At 44.2% G+C, this 23,207-nt stretch overlaps 1 protein-coding gene across 15 annotated transcripts in view; it reads right to left on the bottom strand.

Moving 5' to 3' along the window:
* The window catches only part of LOC126281513 (protein kinase C and casein kinase substrate in neurons protein 1), a 525,973-nt gene that overhangs the window by 81,077 nt on the left and 421,689 nt on the right, over positions 1–23,207 (bottom strand). The window contains exon 1 of one of the 15 annotated variants that reach the window (XM_049980536.1): positions 15,927–16,149. The exons of 12 other annotated variants lie outside the window; for them this stretch is intronic. In XM_049980536.1, coding sequence (XP_049836493.1) covers positions 15,927–16,040 — 114 coding nt within the window. In that variant the 5' untranslated portion in view covers positions 16,041–16,149. Of the gene's footprint in view, positions 1–15,693; positions 16,150–23,207 lie in introns of those variants that run through there. 2 more of the 15 variants (XM_049980545.1, XM_049980541.1) reach the window with 2 other exon arrangements.

Here is a 23,207-nt window from a genome sequence, read left to right as displayed (position 1 = left end):
TTGTAAACATCTCTCTGACAACGCCAAAGTGTTGTCCATATCTGTAGACGGCTACTGTTGTCTCCCGTAACCTTTAGCTTTTCGCAGTTGAAAACTGGCAACGGTGCTGCAAACTGCCAGGGTTCTTGCGCCATGTCGACTACAATAATTAGCGTCCTGCATTTCAAAGGGACCAACAAGGGACCAACGCTGCAACAATCCTTACAGAGTTGCCGGAAGCGTACGACAGCAATGCACTATAATATTTCATGACGGTTAGGTGGCGGGCACGCTTCCAGTATGGTCAAACCAAGACAATAACGAAGAACAAAGTGGCAGACCGTCTCTCTCTGAAAAACTGGGAGTCGAAAGTAAAGTAGAGACAATGATTTTCGAAGTCCAGCCGGTAACGGACAAAGTTGAAATCAGTCATGAATCTGTTTCCAACATCTAGCACAACATTCTAAGAAAGATAAACATTGCCGTCTGCGACTGGTCTCACACTTTCAAGAAGACGCCGAATCGAGGCCGCCGCTGTAACGCTGCGGCTGTGTCAGAACATGAGAGAGAACTTCTTTATCCACCTAATCACCAAGGACGAGCTCTAGGTGTATCACTATGAGATCCCAAAAAGGAGCAAAGCAAATAACGGAAACATGCGGACTCATCCCCAGCGAAAAATTGCAGTTTTCAACGCAATCGTCGGCTGTAATATTCCTATCGGCTGTGGTCATCTTACATTACTTAACAAGGATGGACATGCCGAAAACAGCCTAAAAAAGCGGAGACCCCACCGTCATTGGACAAAGCGATGTAGTTCTATAGAGACTGTCATGTTGTCGTGCTGACAGCCCATGCTCGTAAGGAGACCAGCCGTCACATGACGTTACTTCTGAAATTTCCTGACGAGGTTACGGAGACTGTCAAGAAGTAGCATCGGGGGAAGTTGCGCAACTAGGTGTTATTGCTTCGCGGCAACGCCCCAGCTCATTCCGCACAGGACGCAGTCGCGCAAGCTGCTTCTTTGGGCTACCAAATTTTGCCTCATACCTGTGTTCCCTGAAATGGCACCAACTGACTTCTTACACTTCCCTCGAAAGTAAAGATTTCGTGGCGCGCATTTCCACACTGACTACAAGGTGACTTTCGAGGTGAAGCGTTCCCTGAATAGCCAAACTGCTGACTTCTACAAACGAGGTCCCCACTAAGTCATCCATCGTTGGTAAAGATGTGTCGCATTAAAGGGTGAAAACAGAATGTACAGTAACAGCCTGAAAAGGTTGTAAATGTGCTGCAAGAAGGGTTGTGTTCAGAAATAACTGTCAAGAAAAAAAATTCTTCACGTTGCACCGTTTCCGAATTAATTAGCATTGAAGTTATTCAAGAAGGCCGTTGAGCATGCCAAATAAAGCGGCCGCCATATACAATTAGTGTCACTCATTCTCATAGCGTAAATGACGGTATAAAAGACCGCTCGGCATTTGGCTCGCGTTCGATCCTCACTAAGTCCCAATTTTTGTATCTCTCACATACTAGGTTTTAGGAAACCAAACGAAGAACTCGTTTGGCTACAGCGTTCTGGCGGACCACTTTAATTTGAGCGCCTAACGGTCCGATTGGCTAACTTCAACGGCAAACTCGTAAACGGCACAACGTGTCGAATCTTTTCTTAACAATTACTTCTCAGCACAATCTACCCTGCAACACCCTTACAACCTTTTCAAACTGTTTCTGACTATCCTGTACATGTAACGTGTTTCACAATTCACGTTACACACTTCTAGAGGTTGTAGAGGGGACGTAGTGGATGAAGTTTTACATAGGAAACCATCTACTTAATCGCGCGCTAGATGTTTCTTCCGCTGTTCGCCTGTTATCGTTGGCTACGCACATTCATAATGATACGATGACGCGATGTCATGTGATGTCCTGTTTCCGTCTGCCGTATTTTCATGCTCCTTGGTGATACGTCAGCTGACTTTATGGTGACACACTGCAGTAACAGGATGCCTGAGTACACGTTCACAGAGTACACAGGCATGTTGTTAGTTTACGGTGAAGCTCGCCGTAATGAAAGAGAAGCTCAACGGCTGTACCACGAGTACTTTCCAAATCGTTGTGACTCAATCTAATACCATGTTTGCCAGGTAGAACAACGCCTGCGGGAAGATGGTAAATTCACAAGCGATAGGGCAAACTGTAGTGCTCCAAGAAGTAGTGCTCCAAGAAGGTGGCGCTCTGTTGTACTGGAAGACCAAGTGCGCCATGAAGTTGAAGGGAACCAATCGACGACTACTCGAGCCACTGCACGTGACTTGCATGTGTCTTACTCGTCTGTCTGGCGTGTTCTTGCATGAAAATCAACTTCATCCATATCATCCTCAAAATGTACAAGCCATGGTGTCTGCGTATTCTGCTCCTCGTGTCAATATCTGTATTTGGTTTGTACACTGTTATGTGGATTTTACTCATTTCTAAGACGAACTTTGTGCACCGACAAGGGTGTTTCAACAGGAAAGGTGTTTTGAATGCTCGAAATAGCCACATTTGGGATCAAGAAAACCCCAAAGTCACGTGTACACTGAGAATTCGGCACATCTTCAGCAACAATGTCTAAGCAGATATCTCGATGGTCATGTAATTGGACCACACATCCTCCCTCCACAACTAACGGGTGCCAGGTACTTGATACTCCTGCAACAAGCGCTGTCAGTTTTTGGAAGATGTGCCAGTAGATATTCGGCATTCCAGGATCATGGCGCGGCAGTACATTTTGTATATCGCGTCCGAAACCATCTGAACGTAGTCTACGGAAGCAGGTGGATCGGTCGAGGTGAACCACATGCTTGGTCACCAAGATCCTAAGATTTAACCCCTTCTGACTTTTTTTTTTGGCCCCATGAAGAGTATCGTTTAAGTGATCCCTGTCCAGTAGGAAGAAGATGCGACTGGACGGATTATGGCTGCAGCAGAAGTGACTAACCATACAAAACGCATGTTGGACAGAGTTTGTGCGAAATTACTACGCAGATACACTGTGTGCACACAACTAGATGGTAGTTATATCGAACAGCTGTTGTAATATCACAGTAAATAAGCATGAAATCTGTACATCTTGTTTTCCTTGTAGCATGGAAATAAACCGTTTCCGGACATGGGTTCTTAAGTAAAACTCTATCTACTATGTCCTTTCTACAACCTCTAGAAGTTTCTAACATGAACTGAGAAAAACCCTGTAGAGACGGCGTAACATCAAGTTCCATCGTTGCAGCTTGATTTTTAATTATAAAGCACATTGACCAACCCTCGTAATTAGCCTCATACGCCAGTTTGTAGCTGCCGACACGTTTGAGCGTCACTGCAGCTGTTTGACAGCTGGTGACCACGTGCTTGTGGGTCATTCATTACGGAAGAGCAGGCGGCACCGGCGGCCAACTGCTGGCTCGTAAACTGCTGCGGCCGACCGCGTTCCGGCGGCGCCGCATCAGCTGCTGCTACTGCGTGCCTTGCCCCAAATAACTGGCATGCCTTCCCGGGCCCGGCGCTTCCCTCACAATTCTGCCCGGAGGCTGCTGCGTTTAATAACCACGCTACGTGCCCGAGCTCTCAACGCGAGCGGCAGGCACAAAGGCGTTACATTCAACACTTGTAAATTCCAGTGATGAAGAGACTACGAAGGAAGAGGTCTCACTACTTCCAATCGATCATTTCCGCCCTTCCCCCACCCCCCCCCCCTTTCCCAAACTTATTTCCACAGACACCATTTTCTGTAGTTATAAAGTATCTTTTCCTCGCCGATATTTACAGCTACACACACACACACACACACACACACACACACACACACTGTCTACGTAAGCGACCATGCGATGCATGGCGGAGGATACCTCGTATCATTATTAGACATTTCCTTTCCTGCTCCACTACCAATGGAGCGGAGGAAAAACGACTTTGTATGCTTCAGTACGAGCCCTCATCTCTCTTAAATTGGCTTTACGGTGCTTACGTGAGATGTATGTTGGCAGCAGTAGAATCGTTCTGCTTTCAATCGCAAACGCCAGTTCTCTTTCGCAACAGCGTTTCGCGAAAGGAACATCTTATTCCCTCCAGAGATTCTCATTTGAGTTTACGAAGCATTTCCATAATATTCACTTGCTGATCGGAACTACTGTCAACAAATCTAGGGAGGCCTCTGGTTTGCTTACCTGTCTTCCTTAAATCCGACCTGGTGGAAATCCCCAACAATTGAGCAATATTTATGAATGGGTCGCGCCAATGTTACCTAACCTAACCTAAAACAGTCTGCTTCATAAATATCGGACGCTTTTCTACAGTTACGCCAATAAACGAAAGTCGACCATTCATCCTCCTCACAACCGAGCTAACTTGCTCGTTCTACTTCACGTCGATTTGCCACGTGACAATTTCAAAGCAAACAACTAATACGCTGTCCGAACATAACAGGGTTGTTTATCCTACTTTTCTGCATTACCGTACATAGATAGAGGTTATCTCCGGACAACCTTATGAAATCTGGTGCGGTAGATCACAGTCGCGCAGTCCAAGGAGGTTCCATGTGATTTTCAGAGGACGTTTCTGTCCGAACGCATTCTGGGATACTCCCCTTTTACTGGGATTTTGGGGAGAGCGGAGGGGTTAATTTTTGTCCAGGTCTGAGCTTACAAGGAGGGATCAGAAAATGCGACTCCCCGCGAGACGAGCTTCAGCATACAAGTCGAGATGCAGAGTCGCAATTAACTTCAGTAAGAGTTTCGGTCACCACACTTTTTTTTTTTTTTTTTAAGAAAAACCTAGGTCCATGATAATACCTCAGGATCTTTCTTACCTGGTGGAATCTTAAGAACTCTCGGAAATAAGGAGATTTTATTTATGCATATTAAGCTTGATAGCTTCCAAGAAATCTAAGAATTTGTGATTAAAGTTGAGGAACAAAAACCGCGTACAGCCTCCCACCATATCACTGCCAAATTCCATGCGAATGGAATCGCATCACACTTCCTTTTTGCTCTCTGAAGTGACGGTCCAAAGCAGGGTCTTTAAAAAACAAGTTTCATTTCCGTATCATATCGTATCATATTGCGTGGAAGATTGACTGTGTGTATGCATTTCCTCCGGTACGCTCAGTGAGGACTTCTTTTCTCCTTCCCATGCTTCTATGATACCGTCGCACGCACTGTGTAGGGTTACCGCGACACAAAGAAAATAGTCTCACACAAAGGGAACTTAGGGACTGGCCCTCTTCCTGTAAGTTTCTTCAATGTTTCGGAGCGCTGCCAAGCATAAAACACTAATAGTGTATCAACTGCAGAAAGCAGGAGGACTGTAATCGTCAAGTTGCTGGTTTGAACCTCGCTAGTAGTCTGTTCTTTCTACTTTCATTTAAATTCCACATTTATTACAAAATGGAAACATTAATTAACATCTACTGAAACACAGTATTTTTAATAAACCGGTACGGAAGTTCGAGTATTCACAGTAGATTACAATTTTATACAGAAATGTGCAACATCGAATAAATGGTAAAATACTTTGTTTCTAGTGATTTTTTTGTATTACTGATGAAACATTTTTTTCATTTAAGGTAACGGCATTTCACATGCCTTTATCAAATTTGAATTTATTTTCATATGACCTGTAATTAAATATAAAAAGTGTTACTTTTATTAAAATATGATTCAGTATTTATTAATTACATTTTCATGTGTTACAGATAGAGAGCACGTCTTGACTAAAGACAGCAGGGTGGCCAAGCGGTTCTAGGCGCAACAGTCTGGAACTGCGCGACAGCTACGGTCGCAGGTTCGAATCCTACCTCGGGCATGGATGTGTATGATGTCCTTAGGATAGTTAGGTGGTGGTGGTTAGTGTTTAACGTCCCGTCGACAACGAGGTCATTAGAGACGGAGCGCAAGCTCGGGTTAGAGAAGGATTAGGAAGGAAATCGGCCGTGCCCTTTCAAAGGAACCATCCCGGCATTTGCCTGAAACGATTTAGGGAAATCACGGAAAACCTAAATCAGAATGGCTGGAGACGGGATTGAACCGTCGCCCTCCGAATGCGAGTCCAGTGTGCTAACCACTGCGCCACCTCGCTCGGTGGTTAGTTAGGTTTCAGTAGTTCTAAGTACTAGGGGACTGATGACCTCAGAAGTCCCAGAGTGCTCTCAGAGCCATTTGAACCATTTTTTTTTTTATAGACAGCAGGTTCAAACAGATGTAGTTTGCAGTAGTTACAGAAATTAAGAGGTTTGCATAGGATATACAAGCGTTCAGCAACAAATTTTTGCACTGAAAACGACGAGGAGGACAACAACACAGAGACACAGACTCCCTCCAGGTCCGTGTATCAAGCGTTTCTTCGTCTACAGTGATGCAGTTACGAGGGTTGGAACTATAATAGTAGCGACTACTTATTTACAACTTATAGAAAATGGATACATGTATCAAAGTTTTACTGTCTACCACAGTAGTCACCGGCATTGTATATAACCCATTGCCAGCGATGTGGAAGTCATAGTATATGCTCAGCACTGCTAGCTGTGTTGATAGTTTGAGTGGGGCTGTCTATTGCCCGATGAATCTGTAACAGTTCTGAAGCGAACGCCAATGAGTAGTTCCTTCATTTTAGGGATCAAACTGAAACCACGAGAACTTAAATCGGGAGAGTTTGATTGGTGGTACTGCACTTCCCAGCCGCATCAGTCGAACAAATCAGTCACAACTTGCGCCTTATGTGCCCGAGCACTTTCCTGCAAACTGACAACCAGGTCGAGAAGAATGTGTCGCTGCTTTTTTCTTTGAGCTACTGGGAAGTTGTGTTCCAAAAATGAACAGCTTAGACAAAGAAGCGATGACGCTTTTCGCAGGACCCGCCCATCATTTAGCAAGAAAATTCTCGGGCGCAAATAGGGCAAGTTGTGACCAATGCCGGCCGCGGTGGTCTCGCGGTTCTAGGCGCGCAGTCCGGAACCGTGCAACTGCTACGGTCGCAGGTTTGAATCCTGCCTTGGGCATGGGTGTGTGTGATGTCCTTAGGTTAGTTAGGTTTAAGTAGTTCTAAGTTCTAGGGGACTCATGACCACAGCAGTTAAGTCCCATAGTGCTTAGAGCCATTTGAACCATTTTTTGTGACCAATTTGTTCGATCTGTGTGTGTGTGGGGGGGGGGGGGGGGCTATATCAACCTCCAAATTCCACTGACTCATATCCTGGTGACTTCAACTTGATTTCTAAATTGGATGGCATTCGCTACAGAACTGTTACACAGATTCGTCGGCTAATGGACGCTCCACTCAAAACTAACACAATAAGGGTATCTTATGCTGGTCACTGTTCTGAAGCACAGTAGAACTTTGAAACCTATATCTACGTTATATAAGTCGTAAATAAAAAATTGCCAGTATTAAAGTTACAACCATCGCCCATATCGCACATTGCGTAACGTGCGCCCAAATTCTGAAGCGCATGGGCTGCGGTAGACTTGTTTTAGCGAATGCATGCAGCTACCAATAGAAGAAGTTTTACGCAAGCACGCACGCAGAGAGAGAGAGAGAGAGAGAGAGAGGTACTTTGGCGGTCTTCCACCCCTACAGTTTACAGAAAGTTGTGTTCACTTTCTACGAAGACGCCAGGCCGAGAAAGTTGTCTGACATCCCATCGACAGTCTGTTCGTGAACACCCCTGCTTATGCGGGCCGAATATGAGTGGCTGGCGGGATCGGTGCCAGACCAACTTCCAAGCACGTTCCTGCCGACAGAAAACGTTGCGTCTCGCGAGGCAAACAACTTCGGCCCGCGTCGATGAGTTCTCTTGTAGCTCTTTCAGTGGCCGCATAAACAAGCGTTGAAGTAGTGAAGTTGCCCTCCGCAGCACACAGCTCACTACGCATATCTTCGAACTAGGGACAAACAAATTTTCAATGGTCCCAACTCTTCTAGATTTTACTTGGTATTATCTAAAGCCGTAAATGGCAGTAAGTTTTAAAGAAAAAATGGTACACACAGATGAAGCGGAAAGAATATCTGAGGATTACTGCCGTATGAAATATCGGATAATCTGTTGCTGTCACTATTATTGGGTTTCGTAAAGTTGGTCATTTTTTAATCTATTCTTATCCCCGCCACAATTTTTTTCCTTTGCTTATTCCTCTACATTTTTGGACGAAATTGTATATGCTCTTGGTAATCAAACATTTGTATAAGGCGCCTAGCAATGAGTTCAGAATAGACCATATTTCTTTTCTAAAATAAATAAATAAATAAACTTCTCTCTCAGTACTGACAATTATGTTTCGAAATCTCTTTTCTAACAAAACATATGATATCTTAATTTGAAATCCTTTAAGAAAAGTATTAACAACAACAAATTACCACCGTCACTTCTCGTCGCTTTTTTTTATCCAATGTGTTTCAGAATTGGAACTACATTCGCGTGCACTAACCTCATAGCTTTGATCGGTACACGTTCATCAGATTTCCTCTTTCTTTCACGTACTGATATCATCTACACGACTGAACCCTTTTTTATTATTAAATATACTCGAATAAAATCACTGTACGCCCAGAAGCTAAAACATCAGTTAATGAGTTTTTTTATGGTTGACTTATAAATACGAAAGATTCAAATGGGCAAGCCTACTAACTTCAAACGCAACGCCACCAAGCGAAATACGCATCTCATTGTGAAGCAAACTTTGCGTATGACATGTTAAGCCATAAAAGCACTCTAACATGTTCAGTCCAACATTTAAAATCAATGCAGTTACAGGTGGATCAACAATCACAACAACCTAAAATGGATGTGTTAGGATATCTAGATGTAAAACAGAGAATCAAGCAGAAGTTTTGTGTAATACTTTGCAAAAATAAAACGAGATCCATTGAAGATGAAGCACAGGTGTCTGAACATGTTTGGGGGAAAAAAGGAAAAAAATATCTAGGGTTTTTGCATGAGGCGGAGTTTTAAAAACAAAATTTAATTCGCAAGAACGGAGGAACGACAACAGACGCTTCCAACTCCGTCAAGATAATGAACAGAGGACACTGTCCGATTTGAAGGGAAGTGTGTACTCAGAAAAATTAAGTGCGTCTCGTTGACAGACAGGTAGAATAACCGCGCTGGCATGAAGTGTGAGCGAAAGCATGAATTTGACGAGAATCAAAGTAAGTTTCACGTTTTGATGCTGCCTGCAGTCTTGCCTTTTATGCATAATGTATACACAACAATAAACAAATACGTTGCAAATACACTGAAGCTACAGTAGTTCTAAAATCATGTTTATTCGTCCGCGGGCTCACTACGCTTTCACGGGTTATAGTACGAGTTTTCGAGATAAATAATATTTTGACAGGGGATTTCGTGTTTCTCTGCAGGTTAATTACTTGGGATTGCAACGAACGGGTTAAGACACACTGACGGACATGGAAAGTGTTACATCACACTTATCAAACTTCGTTGAAACGTTCATCACATAATGTGTATTAAATAATTTAATTTTCATTCAGTTCAGAAATGTCATAATCAGTGGGAAATATGATCACCTAGCACATGAATACACCCTTGTATTCCTTGTGATATAAGAAACATCCTCTCTTGAATTTCTTGTCATGCCTGAAACACCTGCAGTGTCAACTCGGGTAGAGTGCTGATTGAAGGCTGATACGAAAGTTTGCCTTCCTCAGTCCCGATATACTCTGTTGGTGACAAATCGGGGTTCAGTACAGTTTAGTCAAGGATCCAACAATTCATCAAGGTGCCTGCGGCGTGAACTGCAGTCTGGGGTGTTGCATTATGCAGCTGGAATATGCCATTTTGTAACCTGGTCATAAACGGCGGTGTGAAATGCATTGTGCGTGTGCGTGGGAGGGGGTGAGGGGGGAGGTGTTTGCTTCTTGCCCTGGAAAATGCCATTTGGCATTCTGGTCATGTAGGGTGTGACACCCCACAACAGGGTTTATTATTCTTGCCACATACTGGCGAGCATTACCAAATCAATCCTGCAGCCATATTTAACAGTTCCCCACACCACGATCACAGCAGTTGGAGATGCATGGGTCTCGAGAACCGCTGCTTTTTGACATTACACCAGGTCGTCTATTGACACATTGGTGTCGATGGGGACCGCCACAAACAGAAGCAAGACTAATTGCTGACTACCAAAATGTCACTCAATATCCCAACTGGCCCTCGCTCTACACCATGCAGATCTCCGTTGCCTGTGGTGTTATGTCAGCAACTTAAGACCTCAACCCAGCTTCCCGTACTTCCGGACGGTTCGAGGTGACACTTTTAATCACAGCGCGGATTTCAACTGTTGTTATCAGTCAATCTGTCAGAGCCAGTCGAAGATCCCGCAATCTTTTTGTGGTCTTTTTGCCAGACTGTTGCCCTGAGTCCACCTGGGCACCATTCGTTCTGCAATCATTGCACTACAGCTGTCAGAGATACGTCGGAATTGTGCTTCCACGTCCCTCATGCAAATGATTTGATCTTTCGCCAAGTCCGAAGACATGCGGACGTTCTCTGGGAATGTTGCGCTGGCAATTTCTCCCTCAAACATTCCAGTAATGTACACGCATCCAACAGCTGTCATGTGCGCACACTTTCTTCATCTGTAGCAGCGGGTTTTTTCAAGCTCGCACAAGGATGAAATTTCAATCAAGACATCTCACATGCATAGAAATACTGGAGTATCGTGGAACATTTTCTATTCCTGTCTGCGTATTATAACGTTGATGAGAAGCAAATAAAATGAACAACATTGTTAATGTAAGTTTTAATTCGATACGGCATATATGTTTTGAAGTCGATAATGAACGTCATCGCACTCCGAGCACTTATTAACGTAGAAAACGCTGTCTGGCGCCTGCCGAGGTGCAAGTTGCTTCAATTGACGTCAGTGGCAGGTAGAGGCATTGGACAGGATTCCGGGATGCCCCACAACCGCTCCTGAGACTTCCGCCAGCTTTTTCTTTTGTCTCAGTTGCGACTGCTTCTCTCAACTGCATTACGGCGTTTTACTGCGTCTCAGTTGAAGCTCCGATGATCTTCAGGCTCTGGAAGGAAAGCGCCATTCTCGTATCAAATCTGGTAACAGAGTTAATCATTTAAGAGAACAACTTCGAAACCAGTTTTATCGTCGCTTTACGACGCACCAGGAAATGTACAAAGCGAATTACACAGCCCTAAGAGAAGGATTGTGTTTCAGATGTTTCTACGGTAACGGATCCGTTTAGTACCAATCCCTTGAGTGTCAAACGTTCTCCAAAACCAGTAAAGCTTAACTGACGGCGAATAACAAACTCAATTTTTCCATTTTATCCTGGTAACGTTCCTGCCTTTTTAGGCAAAGGGCATCAAGAAGCAATATTAAAGTTGCATAGCATTCACTTAGGCAGCAATTTTAGGACAACAGCGAAAAGCGTCTAAGGCGAGAGAGAGAGAGAGAGAGAGAGAGAGAGAGAGAGAGAGAGAGAGAGAGAGAGAGAGAGAGAGAAGAATTTAAGCTCTCCAGAATTTAAAATCTGAGCTTTCTCAAATTTCCCTCGGTAATTCAGCGAAGACCAACTTTTTTCTGCCTTCATTTTATATTCTCACTATGGTTCTGAACAAACCCACTGCGGAACGGAGAAGCCCATTGTTCGGTCACAACTGGGTCTTCTGCTCTCCAACGATGGGCTCTGATAACTCCGATACGGACAATCGAGTTCGGAGTACCCCAAGGCCAGATAATTTTTAATCGCGCTAAATAATATCGCACGGTGGTCATTAACTTGCAATGCTATATTCCATCAATCACATCTGGACTTTGTGAATGGTAATAATTGTTCTAAAAGATATAGAGCTCTTAACTTCCACATTATACCTGTACCTAGGTATCAGCCATCTTAAGGTTTTCATGTGGATGTGTCAGATGGCCTCGTTGCATATTGTAACTGTCTCCAGTATATATTTTACTGGTCGCAGTGAAGTTCCAATGTCGAGCAACAGCCTCCCTTTACACAAACATAACAGACGGCCATGTACAGAAAATCTGGGAAAATATAAAAATTTACGTACCATGTTAAATCCCCCCATGGATATGGTATTCACTGTCTCCGTTACACCATGCATATCGGACACGGAGCAGTTCCTATTTCGAAAGATGGTCTGAGGATGGAAGATTAGCGTACAAAAAAATGAACTGTCTGATATCAGAAGAGACCGAAGTATGAACTCAAACTGGGGAAGTAAATTTACCTTGTTTTAAAGAACATCATCTTGGTTCACCTTAAAGAGATTTAGGCAAACCACACAGCAAACAAAACCAAAATGTGATTGACTGAATGGGGGTTGGAACCCTGGCCCTCAGGAGTGTGGATCTAGGGTCTGAAGGACTTTCACATAACTCAATCGAGCACTACGTCGCTTTGCACCGCACAGTGGGCTTGGTTCCCATGAGAACAGTCGATGGTTGAAGGGCGAACCGAGGCCAAGAACTGAAGATCGCATATTAGGGACAAAAACAGGCTATTATTACTTAGATCATTTGACCTCTTCCCTTTCTATCCCGCAAAGAAAAAGATAGGCAACGAGTTCAGTTATTCTCACTAACAAGGTAAGATGTTATCCGAATACAAACAGATTTCATCCGCGCACCTAAAAACCAGGTGCGATTAACTCTTGTCAATGGGTACTCGAGAAAGGAACACGATGAAAAATAAAGATAATCGCCTCAAAAATTAAGGGCAGCCTTTAAAGCCGAAGGCAGAGTAAACTGTAAAATCCATGAAATTTTGTGATTTCCCGTTTACGGCGCTGCATACGGCATTGAAACCAACCGCCAGAACTATTCTGTAGCCTAAACACTTAACACAGTGCAACGAAACTCGGGACTTTACTCAGTGACCAGCGTGCCTGCGTCCGGAGTCACACGCGTAATCCAACACTCAAGGTCAAAGCCCGCATACGGCGAAACTAGCCTACTCCAGTTTCACTATCGCATTTCACCGACAGAAAAATGCCCTCTCTCCCTCCAAAACTCACTCGGGAGGTCCCCTACACGTATATAGAGATGTCCCATGGGTCACTTGGGACCGCGCTTCCTTGTCAACGGGATTCACCTTTACACGAGAGAGAACTTAAAACCACAGCAACATGCGGGTAGGTTGCTTTCTCATAACTGCACCGGTTCCCCTTCCGAAGAGTTTTCCACTGGCACTAAAAAATAAGCCAACCAGTTAATGACCATCATACATTCGAATAACGCACATATCGCGTCCACTTCTCTCTGCAGCTGTCGAAACCATCTGTGACTAGAAATACAGGCAAACATTGAAATGCGCTTTATCTTTATTCTTAGCTCGAAATTTGAAAGTGAACTTTCGTTCAACTCTACACTGAAACATTTGGAGGAGGAACAAAGATGCGTAACAGACGAAAACACGCCCGCAATATTTTCGCAAAGACGAAACCAACGTCTAACAGGAAGTAGCACCTGCGACAAGAACCACATCAGACCTTATGACCCCACGATTCCGTTTTGCGCCTGCCCTCAACTGAATTAACCATACTGCGGCAGCAAGGAATTTTGTTAAAAAGGGAAGTGCAGGGAGTAAGAATTGCAGCGGGAGACTCAAGCATGACTACCGTTCAAATGGATATAGATTGCAGCAGTTTATCTGGGGGATGAAGATACTTGCGGGGGATATATTAACGTGCAGACAGCTGCAACACTCGTCTTCACTGAAGACCACCACCACCACCACCACCACCACCACCACCAACAACAACAACAACAACAACGCCTGGTATGGCCGCTGATGCGTAAAGTCACGCCGTACTTCTGATTCTACGTGGAAATGAAAACCTGGTCACATCGAGTGGCTAATATGTCACACTTAAGTATGAAGATGGCAGTAGGAATGATCATAACTGTAGCACAATAGTAAAGCACGTTAATTTTCGAAGAACTGACCTAGCTGAAATATAACTAGTTTCTACATGGGAACCAGCATGGGTTACGAAACACAGATCGTAATAGTTCGAATTAGCCTACATTTTATATGCGTGCATTTTCTACAACTTCCAGACTGAGAACTCCACCGACACTAATACGTGATATATAGCACCGTTTGCGCTTTCGCAGACTTCTCCGCAGCCAGGAGGCAGCACGTAATGCTGCAAGTAAATGTGTTACTGGTCGCAGTGAAGTTTCGGCAATTGTCGGGTAATATTCTTCATGTTATTTGTCAGCGACTTAGCTAATAATATGAGTACCAATTTTAGACTCCTCGGAACTGATGATTTCCATCTATGAGGAAGCGTTATAAGCAAAACTTAACTAAATTGTAACCTGGTTCAAGGATTAGCGACTGTGTACAATAATTGTTTAAGGAACGTTTACGACACTTCACACCTTTTGCCTTCGAGCTTACTGAATCACAAATGAAGCGTGTCAAATTATTTAAAAATGTGGGATATAAAGTAGAAAGATCACAGGCTCACTGAAAGAAAACACCTGGCGGGCTTCATCTCATTTGCCAGGAAACTGGGAAACCACTGATTTGTCCACGTCAGAGCTCGTTTAAAAACACTTGTATGACTTATACTGGAATAGCAGTGAAGTCTATGGAACCGGTACAAGATTAGAGAACAAAAATAACGTATTCAAAGACGAGGAGCTTGAAATGTGACAGGCTTATTTCTCTTGCGGGAGTGTATGATGCACGTCTTGTTTCACGAATCTGTCAGTTTAGATACTGCAGTATTGGAACAAGTTGAATTAAAGTAACTAGAGTGTAACGAAGCGAGGCAAAATTAATGAAGTTGTGAAAACACTAAACAATAGTGTAAACCGTTCAGCAACGCTTAACTTGCGACTTATTGAAAATGCCGTGACAATTTCAAACTTCTGACAGACAGATTCATGAATCACATGGACAATACGGCATTTCATTCAATTTCGGCGAATTTAACTCAGCTGGTACATTGTGGCAGGGGAAGCCACGTTCCTCTCCAAATCTTTCCCCTCGATGGTGCTGCTCCCGCACAGCCAGCGGGGAATTTGGCAACAATGTACGGAAGTAATAATAGGAAGCATCAGCGACAATAATAATTTGAGACGGTTCGCGACAAGGCAGGAAATTTGGTCTGGCAGAAAACTGTCGGGACGTATTTTCTACTTCTAATAACCTCGCGAGGCCGTAATTTTTAAAATTCGAAGAACTCGTTATCAGAGCGGAGTCACCATCCCGTTGTATATTACGCAAGTCTCTTTAAAAAAGTAGAAGAAGACAAATAAGGGGCGGTACGAAAGCATTTCATATATAATCCCACGATTCTTCTGTGAATAGAGCACACAAACACTAGCGCGCAGGACAGAAACAAGTTACCTAGAAATTCCCGGCAGGGTTCGAACTCAATTCCTTGCCTTTTGCGGACTGAGCTATCCAGACACGAATCACGTCCTATCCCCGTAGCTTCACTTCTGTCGGTGTCTGTGTCCTACTTTCGAAACACCATGACACTCCTCGGAGTGAAAAATTCATTCTGGGACCAAGAAGCATCTTCTGCCTGATTGTAGACGTAGGTATCTTCTCGATTGTAGCGAGGTGTGCGATATGGTCCTTTAGACGGAGTCGAGTGATATGATGGGATCACATATAACAGCTGTGCGATATTCGCACGAACTCCACGTAGGCAACTGCAATACTTACCGCATTACAGGCACACAGAAGGCAACGAAAGTTACGGTCCTTACTCTGACGTCCTCGCTCGTGAGCGCACATTCAAACCACCACAAATCACTGTCGCAATCATCACGCACAAGCCGGAACGGACGGTACGCCCGTCAGCGTCACCTGTTTGGGAACTTTTCACACGCAAGGTAAGGCATCTCCTACACACTGTGTCGGGGCCTGTGACGGCGCCAGGCAGGTGCTAGACTTACGGAGTGGCGCGAGGAGGTGGAGAAGCGGCGCAGCGAGCCCATGAGTCGGGACGAGGCGGGCGCCTGGCTGTCGCCGCTAGCACCAACACCGGCAACACCACCAGCCACCGTCATGTCCGCGCAGCGACTGCCGCCGCCGCCGCCGCCGGCTAATGCTGTTTGCGTTAAGCGAGTTACCTCTCCTCTCTCTCCGCCTCTCCTCCGATTCTCGGCCTACATACTGCGCCCAGCAGGCGCTCCGTCTGTCTTCCCCCACCCACTCCCATTCCGCCGCTCCACACACGAGGGCGCGCTTCCCGAGACCGCCTCGCCTGGCTCTCCAGCGCCCCAACCGGATCGTCCGGCAAAGTGGAGAAAAACAGATCGCCTATGCAAACCCATAAACGTATCTGCTTTCTTTTTCAGTACTACGCAGGATATTTGTGTATCAGCTACTTTTCTCTGTCATAACACGAGTTCTTTACAGGCGAAAAAAAAAGGACCCTGCCGGCCGGTGTGGCCGAGCGGTTCTAGGCGCTATAATCTGGAATCCTGCCTCGGGCATGGATGTGTGTGATGTCCTTAAGTTAGTTAGGTTTAAGTAGTTCTAGGGCACTGATAACCTCAGAAGTTAAGTCTCATAGTGCTTAGAGCCAGTTTCGATTCCGTAGAAATGCTGGAACACGCGAGGCAATACTGACACTACGACTCATCTTAGAAGATAGATTGAGGAATGGCAAAGCTACGTTTCTAGCGTTTATCGACTTAGAGAAAGCCTTTAACAATATTGACTGGAATACTGTCTATCAAATTCTGAAGGTGGCAGGGGTAAAATACAGGGAGCGAAAGAGTATTTACAATTTGTACGGAAACCTGATGGCAGTTATAAAGAATCGCGGGCAGTGGTTGAGAAGAGAATGAGACAGGGTTGCAGCCTATCTCCGACGTTATTCAATCTGTATACTGATCAACTGGTAAAGGAAACAAAACAAAAATTTGGAGTAAGAAAGAAAATCCATGGATAAGAAATAAAAACTTAGAGGTCTGTCGAAGACATTGTAATTCTGTCAGATACAGCAAAGGACCTCGAAGAACAGCTGACTGGAATGGATGGTGTCTTGAAAGCAGGTTGTAAGATGAACATCAACAAAAGCAAAACGAGGATAATGCAATGTAGTGTAATTAAATCAGGTTATTCTGAGTGAATTAGATTAGGAAATGAGACGCAAATTAGTAGATGAGTTTTGGTATTTGCGAAGCAAAATAACTGATGATGGTCGAAGTAGAGAGGATATAAAATGTAGACTGGCTATGGCAAGAAAAGCGTTTCTGGAGAAGATGAATTCGTTAACATTGAGTATCAGGAAGTCTTTCCTGAAAGTATTTGTATGGAATGTAGCCATATATGGCAGTGAAACATGGACGATACATAGTTTAGACAAGAGTAGAATAGAAGCGTGCGAAATATGCTCCTACAGAAGAATGCTGGAGATTAGATGGCTATATCACGTAACTAATGAGGAAGTACTAAGTAGAATTTACGAGAAAATGAATTTGTGGCACAACTTGACTAGAAGAAGTGATTTATTGGACACGTTCTGAGGCATCAAGGGATAACCAATTTAGTATTGGTCCGACGTGTGGTGGGTAAAAATCGTACAGAGACACCGAGATGAAGACATTAAGCAGATTAAGAAGGATATAGGTTGCAGTAGTTACTCGGAGATGAACAGGCTTGCACAGGGTAGAGTAGCACTGAGAGCCGCATCAAACCAGCCTCTGGACTGAAGACCACAACAAACCGGTTTGATCCAACCCGCATTCTGCGCCAACCTTTTCATCTCACAACAGCAACTGAGACGTTGAGATGAAAAATGGGTTTTTGGGGTATATGAGTCATTACTTGTCACAGAGACCCTCTATGCTGCACGAAAGAATTTGAGGCGTGATGACAACACTATAGTGAGATGCAGTAAACAGCTGTGAGATTTCAAAATGGCTTCGGTGATGGAACCGTCAGACGTGCTAGGAGAGGATGTACACGAATTTACAAGCAAGCAACGACGGTCTGAATTGTGGAACAGAATTGTGATAAAACAAAACAGGATCTGTGTTGGGTGCATACGAACTGGAAAGGAAATAGGATTCCTACAAGGAAAACAGATACAAATGTAGGTAGACAGACATACAATGTTCACTGTATCCTCTGTACATAATACACTAACGTAAAAAATGCAGCACCAAAAAAATTACTTAGAGCAAGGAAATTTCGAGAATACATTCTTGCTCAAATTAAGGCCTATGTTTGACACTAGTAGACTTCTCTTGGCTAGGAATCGTTTTAGCCAGTGCTAGTCTCCATTTTATGTCCTCCTTGCTCCGTCCATCATGGGTTATTTTAATGCCTAGGTAGCAGAATTCCTTAACTTCGTCTACCTCGCGATTCTCAATTCTGGTAAGTTTCTCGCTGTTCTCATTTCTACTACTTCTCATTACCTTTGCCTTTTTCCGGATTACTCTCAATCCATATTCTGTACTCATTAGACTATTCATTCCATTCAATGCATCATGTAATTATCCCCCAATTTCACTGAGGATACCAATGTAATCAGTGAATGTTATCACTGAAGTTCTTTCGCCCAGAATTTTAATCCATTCTTGAATCTCTTATTTCCGTCATTGCTGCATAGACTGACCAGTAGGGGCGAAAGACTACATCCCTATCTTACACTCTTTTTTTCATCCGAGCATTTCGTTCTTATACATGATTCTGCGCAGACGAGGAATACCACACAAATACCTCTATAAATGACTTCTCAATATACATATTTGTATTAAAAATAAACAAATTCCTCTTTTTCAGAAACGTTTCTCGTGCTATAGCCAGTCTCCAATTCATCTCTCTCTGCTTTGGCTAACATCAGTTACCTTAATGCCAAAAAAGCAAAACTCATATACTACTTTTCGTGTTTCATTTTGTAACCTAATTCCTTTTAGCGTCGGCTCATATGATCCTACTAAATTGCATCACCCTTGCTTTACTATTGTTGATGTTCATCTTATAAACTATTTTCCAAGGCACATGCCCTTCCATTCAGCTGCTATTCAAAGTTCTTTGCTGGCTCTGACAGAATTACACTGTCACTGGTAAACCTCGAAATTAAGTGAAATCAACGCCCAAGTTTTTTTTTTTTTTTTTTTTTTTTTTTTTTTTTTTTTTTTTTTTTTTTTAACGCATCCCGAAATACACGCTACAGACGGATTAGACATAATGATGGCTGGAAAGTCTGACCCTTGATACTGCACATCGCCTCACCATCACGAGCCTTCTTCCACGCAAATGTATCATCATCATCCGTTACTGCACAAAAATTTCCAGGATTCTCTATGAATTTTGACCTCAGCCTATACACATTCAAGTTGCTCCTGCACGTGTCCTAATATCCCTATACATCATTTGTCAGACCGACGTTGCCGTCTTTTCATGTGTTTCTTCTGCAACAAAGAGTTTCGGCGGACCTTCTAGCATCCACTTCCTGGCTACGCATTGCGCCCATCTCAATTTTGTTTTCATCACGGCCGTCATTAACTGCTAACAGTTTTGAAAATTTACTTAAAGTTCTATTTATTTTTTTCACTACACATCCAGTCATTCTGTTCAGCTGCGCTAAATACCAATCCATAAATCGCTTCTAGATCGTCACTGTCTATTTGCGATTTTGACCACGTGTTTATTGTACAATATTTTAAGTGTTTATAAAACGATTTTCAAGCCTACTTTCAAACTTGCTCATTGACCTCTGTTATTGTGTTATATCTATATTAACTGGGAAAACCAAATCGGCATCAGTAAAACGAGAGCTGTCAAGCTATCTTCTGTTAATAGTATTCCTTTCTTTCCCGGACTTCCTCAACAACCTAAACGAGGCTTTTCACATTCCTGAACATAACTGGTCTAGATTTGAGGCGGTTGTAACGAAAGTAAACGAGCTTTTCTTGCAAGCTATCACCACTATGTCATTTAAAAGGTCTTTTTGTGATGTCCTATGTAAAACTAATATTGTTACACTTCAGTTTGGTACATCAGTTTTCATTTGCTTTCCACATTTAGCAATATAATAACAAAATATTTCAAGTAAAATATGCGAGGAGTACGATAAATCCACAAGAAAAATATGTCACTTCCTACGAATGCCTCCACGTAGAACTGCAAGCAACACCCAGGCACGTGTCATGATATTCAAATCCAGAGCGCTTGGTGAACTACTCTCCTTGTTGCGTTTCGTGCATCAAGGACCCTTATAGGAACGAACATTGCCACACTTTCCCGTTTCGAATATTGGCCTGATATGCAAACGCGACGGTTGTCCGGCACGACACCGAATCCTGACCAGAGTTAGTGTGAAGACGCACCGGAGTAGAATATTTTGCAAGTTACAAGTATAAATAATAATAAAAGCGGAAACTTGCGTCTTTATCTGAAACTTTCGGAGTTAGCCTCGAAATCTCGCGAAATTGGTAAGGATTGGCCGTATTTTTGGGCGGAAAATATACGACGCAAGGGGCGGACGAACACCGACAGGTCTTTTGAAGTGAAAATTAGCTGTACCACAAGTTCGTTCACTTACTATGTGTTCCATGTACGATGATTTTTATTTTCTAGGTGGTGTTAAAAATTTGAAAACGTGCATACTTTTAACGTTGTTAAATGGAGTCAGAGGTGAGTCAGGTTCGCTGCAACAGGACCAGTGGGAGGTAAGGAGAGAGGAGGGCGGCTTTCCCATGGCGCAGGTCATCACCGCTGACCCGGCCTCGCAGGGACATCAGCGCCCCGGCTTTCTCTGCTCTCCAAGGTCACACCCACGGTCGGTAATGCCTGCTGTAGCAGGTGGCTGCATCTCCCCACTAGGCCATCTCATCAGCGAAAGCGAATCTATGACGGAAATTACCTATACCACGTCAGCACCTCATGCGGAAACTACGGAAATTACCAGCAATGCCCAAACCGTATTTTTAAGAAATTCGTCATTCAAGTGCAATGGTGTGTTCTGATACCCCAGGTCGACAGGATTAATAGGGGCCGGCCGCTGTAGTCGAGCGGTTCTAGGCGCTTCAGTCCGGAACCGCGCTGCTGCTAGGTCGCAGGTTCGAATCCTGCCTCGGGCATGGATGTGTGTGATGTCCTTAGGTTCGTTAGGTTTTAGTTGTTCTAAGCCTAGGAGACTGATGATCTCAGATGTTAAGTCCCATAGTGCCTTAGAGGCATTTGAACCATTTGATTAACAGGGTCCGCCTACTACCAAAATACAGTTTCATACATGTATAGTTGTGTTTGCCCAAATAGTATCACTACAGTTGTTACTCACTGGACATATAACTATTCAGTCATTAGATTACATTAAGTTTTCTGTAGCTGCCAAGCCATTTCAGCTAGAGACCTTTAAGACATGTACGTTATTATTATTATTATTATTATTATTATTATTCGCTGAGTAACCGGCATTGCCCGGTTATGTGTTTATTTCAATTTTCTATCAACCCATCTCTTCATTTCCTCCTTCCCCACACTGTCCACCTCTACTTCCACCTCTTTTTTTTTTTCACTTTCTGCCCATTTCCCCCTTCCCCTCTCTGCTATCCGTTTCCTCCCCCCCCCCTGTATGTGTCTACCCCCCCCCCTCACTGTTCATCTCCTCTCTCCCTATTTCTATCCATCTCCTCCTGCCTCCTCCAGTTTCTCACCCCAACCATAACAGAAAGTAGCTCGATCTTACCTCCACAGTATTTCTTTCCAGATAGTAAGTAGTTTGTCTGTACTAAGTCCGGCTGAAATCGATCCGGGGGTTTACGGGCAGCTTTTTTGTGTACGCACATGTCAAATATACGAGGGCTATTCGGAAAGTAAGGTCCGATGGGTCGCGAAATGGAAACGACAGGGGAAATCCGATGAAGCTTTGCCCGTAGATAGCGCAATGTCCCTTATTTCATATCTGAGCTCTCAGTGACCACGTAAAGACTCTTATAACAACAATGTCTCCTATCAAGCATGTATGCCCGCTGCGAGGTTCCGCCTGATTTCACGCAACCTCACATAACGTACCTGTCATGCATTTTCTTTTTCATGGCAATCCACAGCAGACACAATGACGACGTCACTGTAACATTTCCGATGGGAAGTTGATCACCCAGAATACACGCTGGCTACCGCCCCCCCCCCCCCCTCTTATGTTCACCTCTACTCACTTGAACCACTGACTGTAAGACCACTGTTCGGGACAGACAACGAACAGCAAACCATCCTAGATAAGTAGCGAAAAGCGCAGGCGGCTGCCTTCTATGACGAAGGTGTTGAGCAGTTGGTACAAAGCTATGACAAATGTCTGTATCGGTGCAGCGAGTATGTAAAGAAGCAGCTGGAAGGCGTAGCAAACTTTTGAAAATAAAACACTTTTTTTTTCACTATAATTTCCATTTCAAGACCGATCGGATCTTGTTTACCGCCTGCACGCGAATGACGTCCGGTACAGAACGATAGTGTTCCACTTCACGTTAGGAAAACCGGTTCAAATGATCGGGCTTTCCGAATCAGAGTTTACTGTGTATTAATAAACAGCTCACTCTGCACAATTCGTAGTATGATGACCCTTTTTCTGTTTTTTCGCCTCTTAGTTTTTGAAATCTTGTACATGTTTATACTGTAGGTGCCGTAGGCGTAACCACATATTAACCACGAATAAGAAAACTGCGGCGAAGAAGAAACGCGCCGCCTGCTGTGGTCACCCGTACAGATATTTTACTCGGTCTGGAGAAGCATCGACCCGAACCATCGGACAGCGCGGAAAAAACTCGTCGGCTTCGCGCCGAGATTGGACGAGAACCGTTAGAAGAGGAGGAGGAGGAGGAGGAGAAGGTGAAGAAAGAGGCCGAGAGCGGCATTAGGCGGCTGCGGCCGCGGCCGCCGCCGTGCGTGTCGGCGGTGCGCCGGGCCGACATTCCGGGAGGCGGCGCGCAGCGGGCGTCCTTGAACCCGGGACGCGCCGCCTGCTCGCTACCTGCCGACACCCCCTGCGTCACATTCGCAGCTCCACCATCTCTGTTGCGACGCAAGTTTTTTTTACACATGTCCCTCCGACGTAGGCTCTTTTCACAGCCACAGAATAGCCACGTCTAGTATCAGACGACTACTAATTACCAATGAGTCACGACTGAAACCGGTATGGCAACTATTGGGTGTACCAGGGCGAATCAGGTCTTCCCCCTGTCTTTCATTAGCCGAAATAAGGTACAAAAAAGGTATTTACG

The sequence above is a fragment of the Schistocerca gregaria genome, chromosome 7 (genome assembly GCF_023897955.1).
Source record: "Schistocerca gregaria isolate iqSchGreg1 chromosome 7, iqSchGreg1.2, whole genome shotgun sequence".
Classification (NCBI taxonomy): domain Eukaryota; kingdom Metazoa; phylum Arthropoda; class Insecta; order Orthoptera; family Acrididae; genus Schistocerca; species Schistocerca gregaria.
This window is presented reverse-complemented; position numbering and strand designations above follow the sequence as displayed.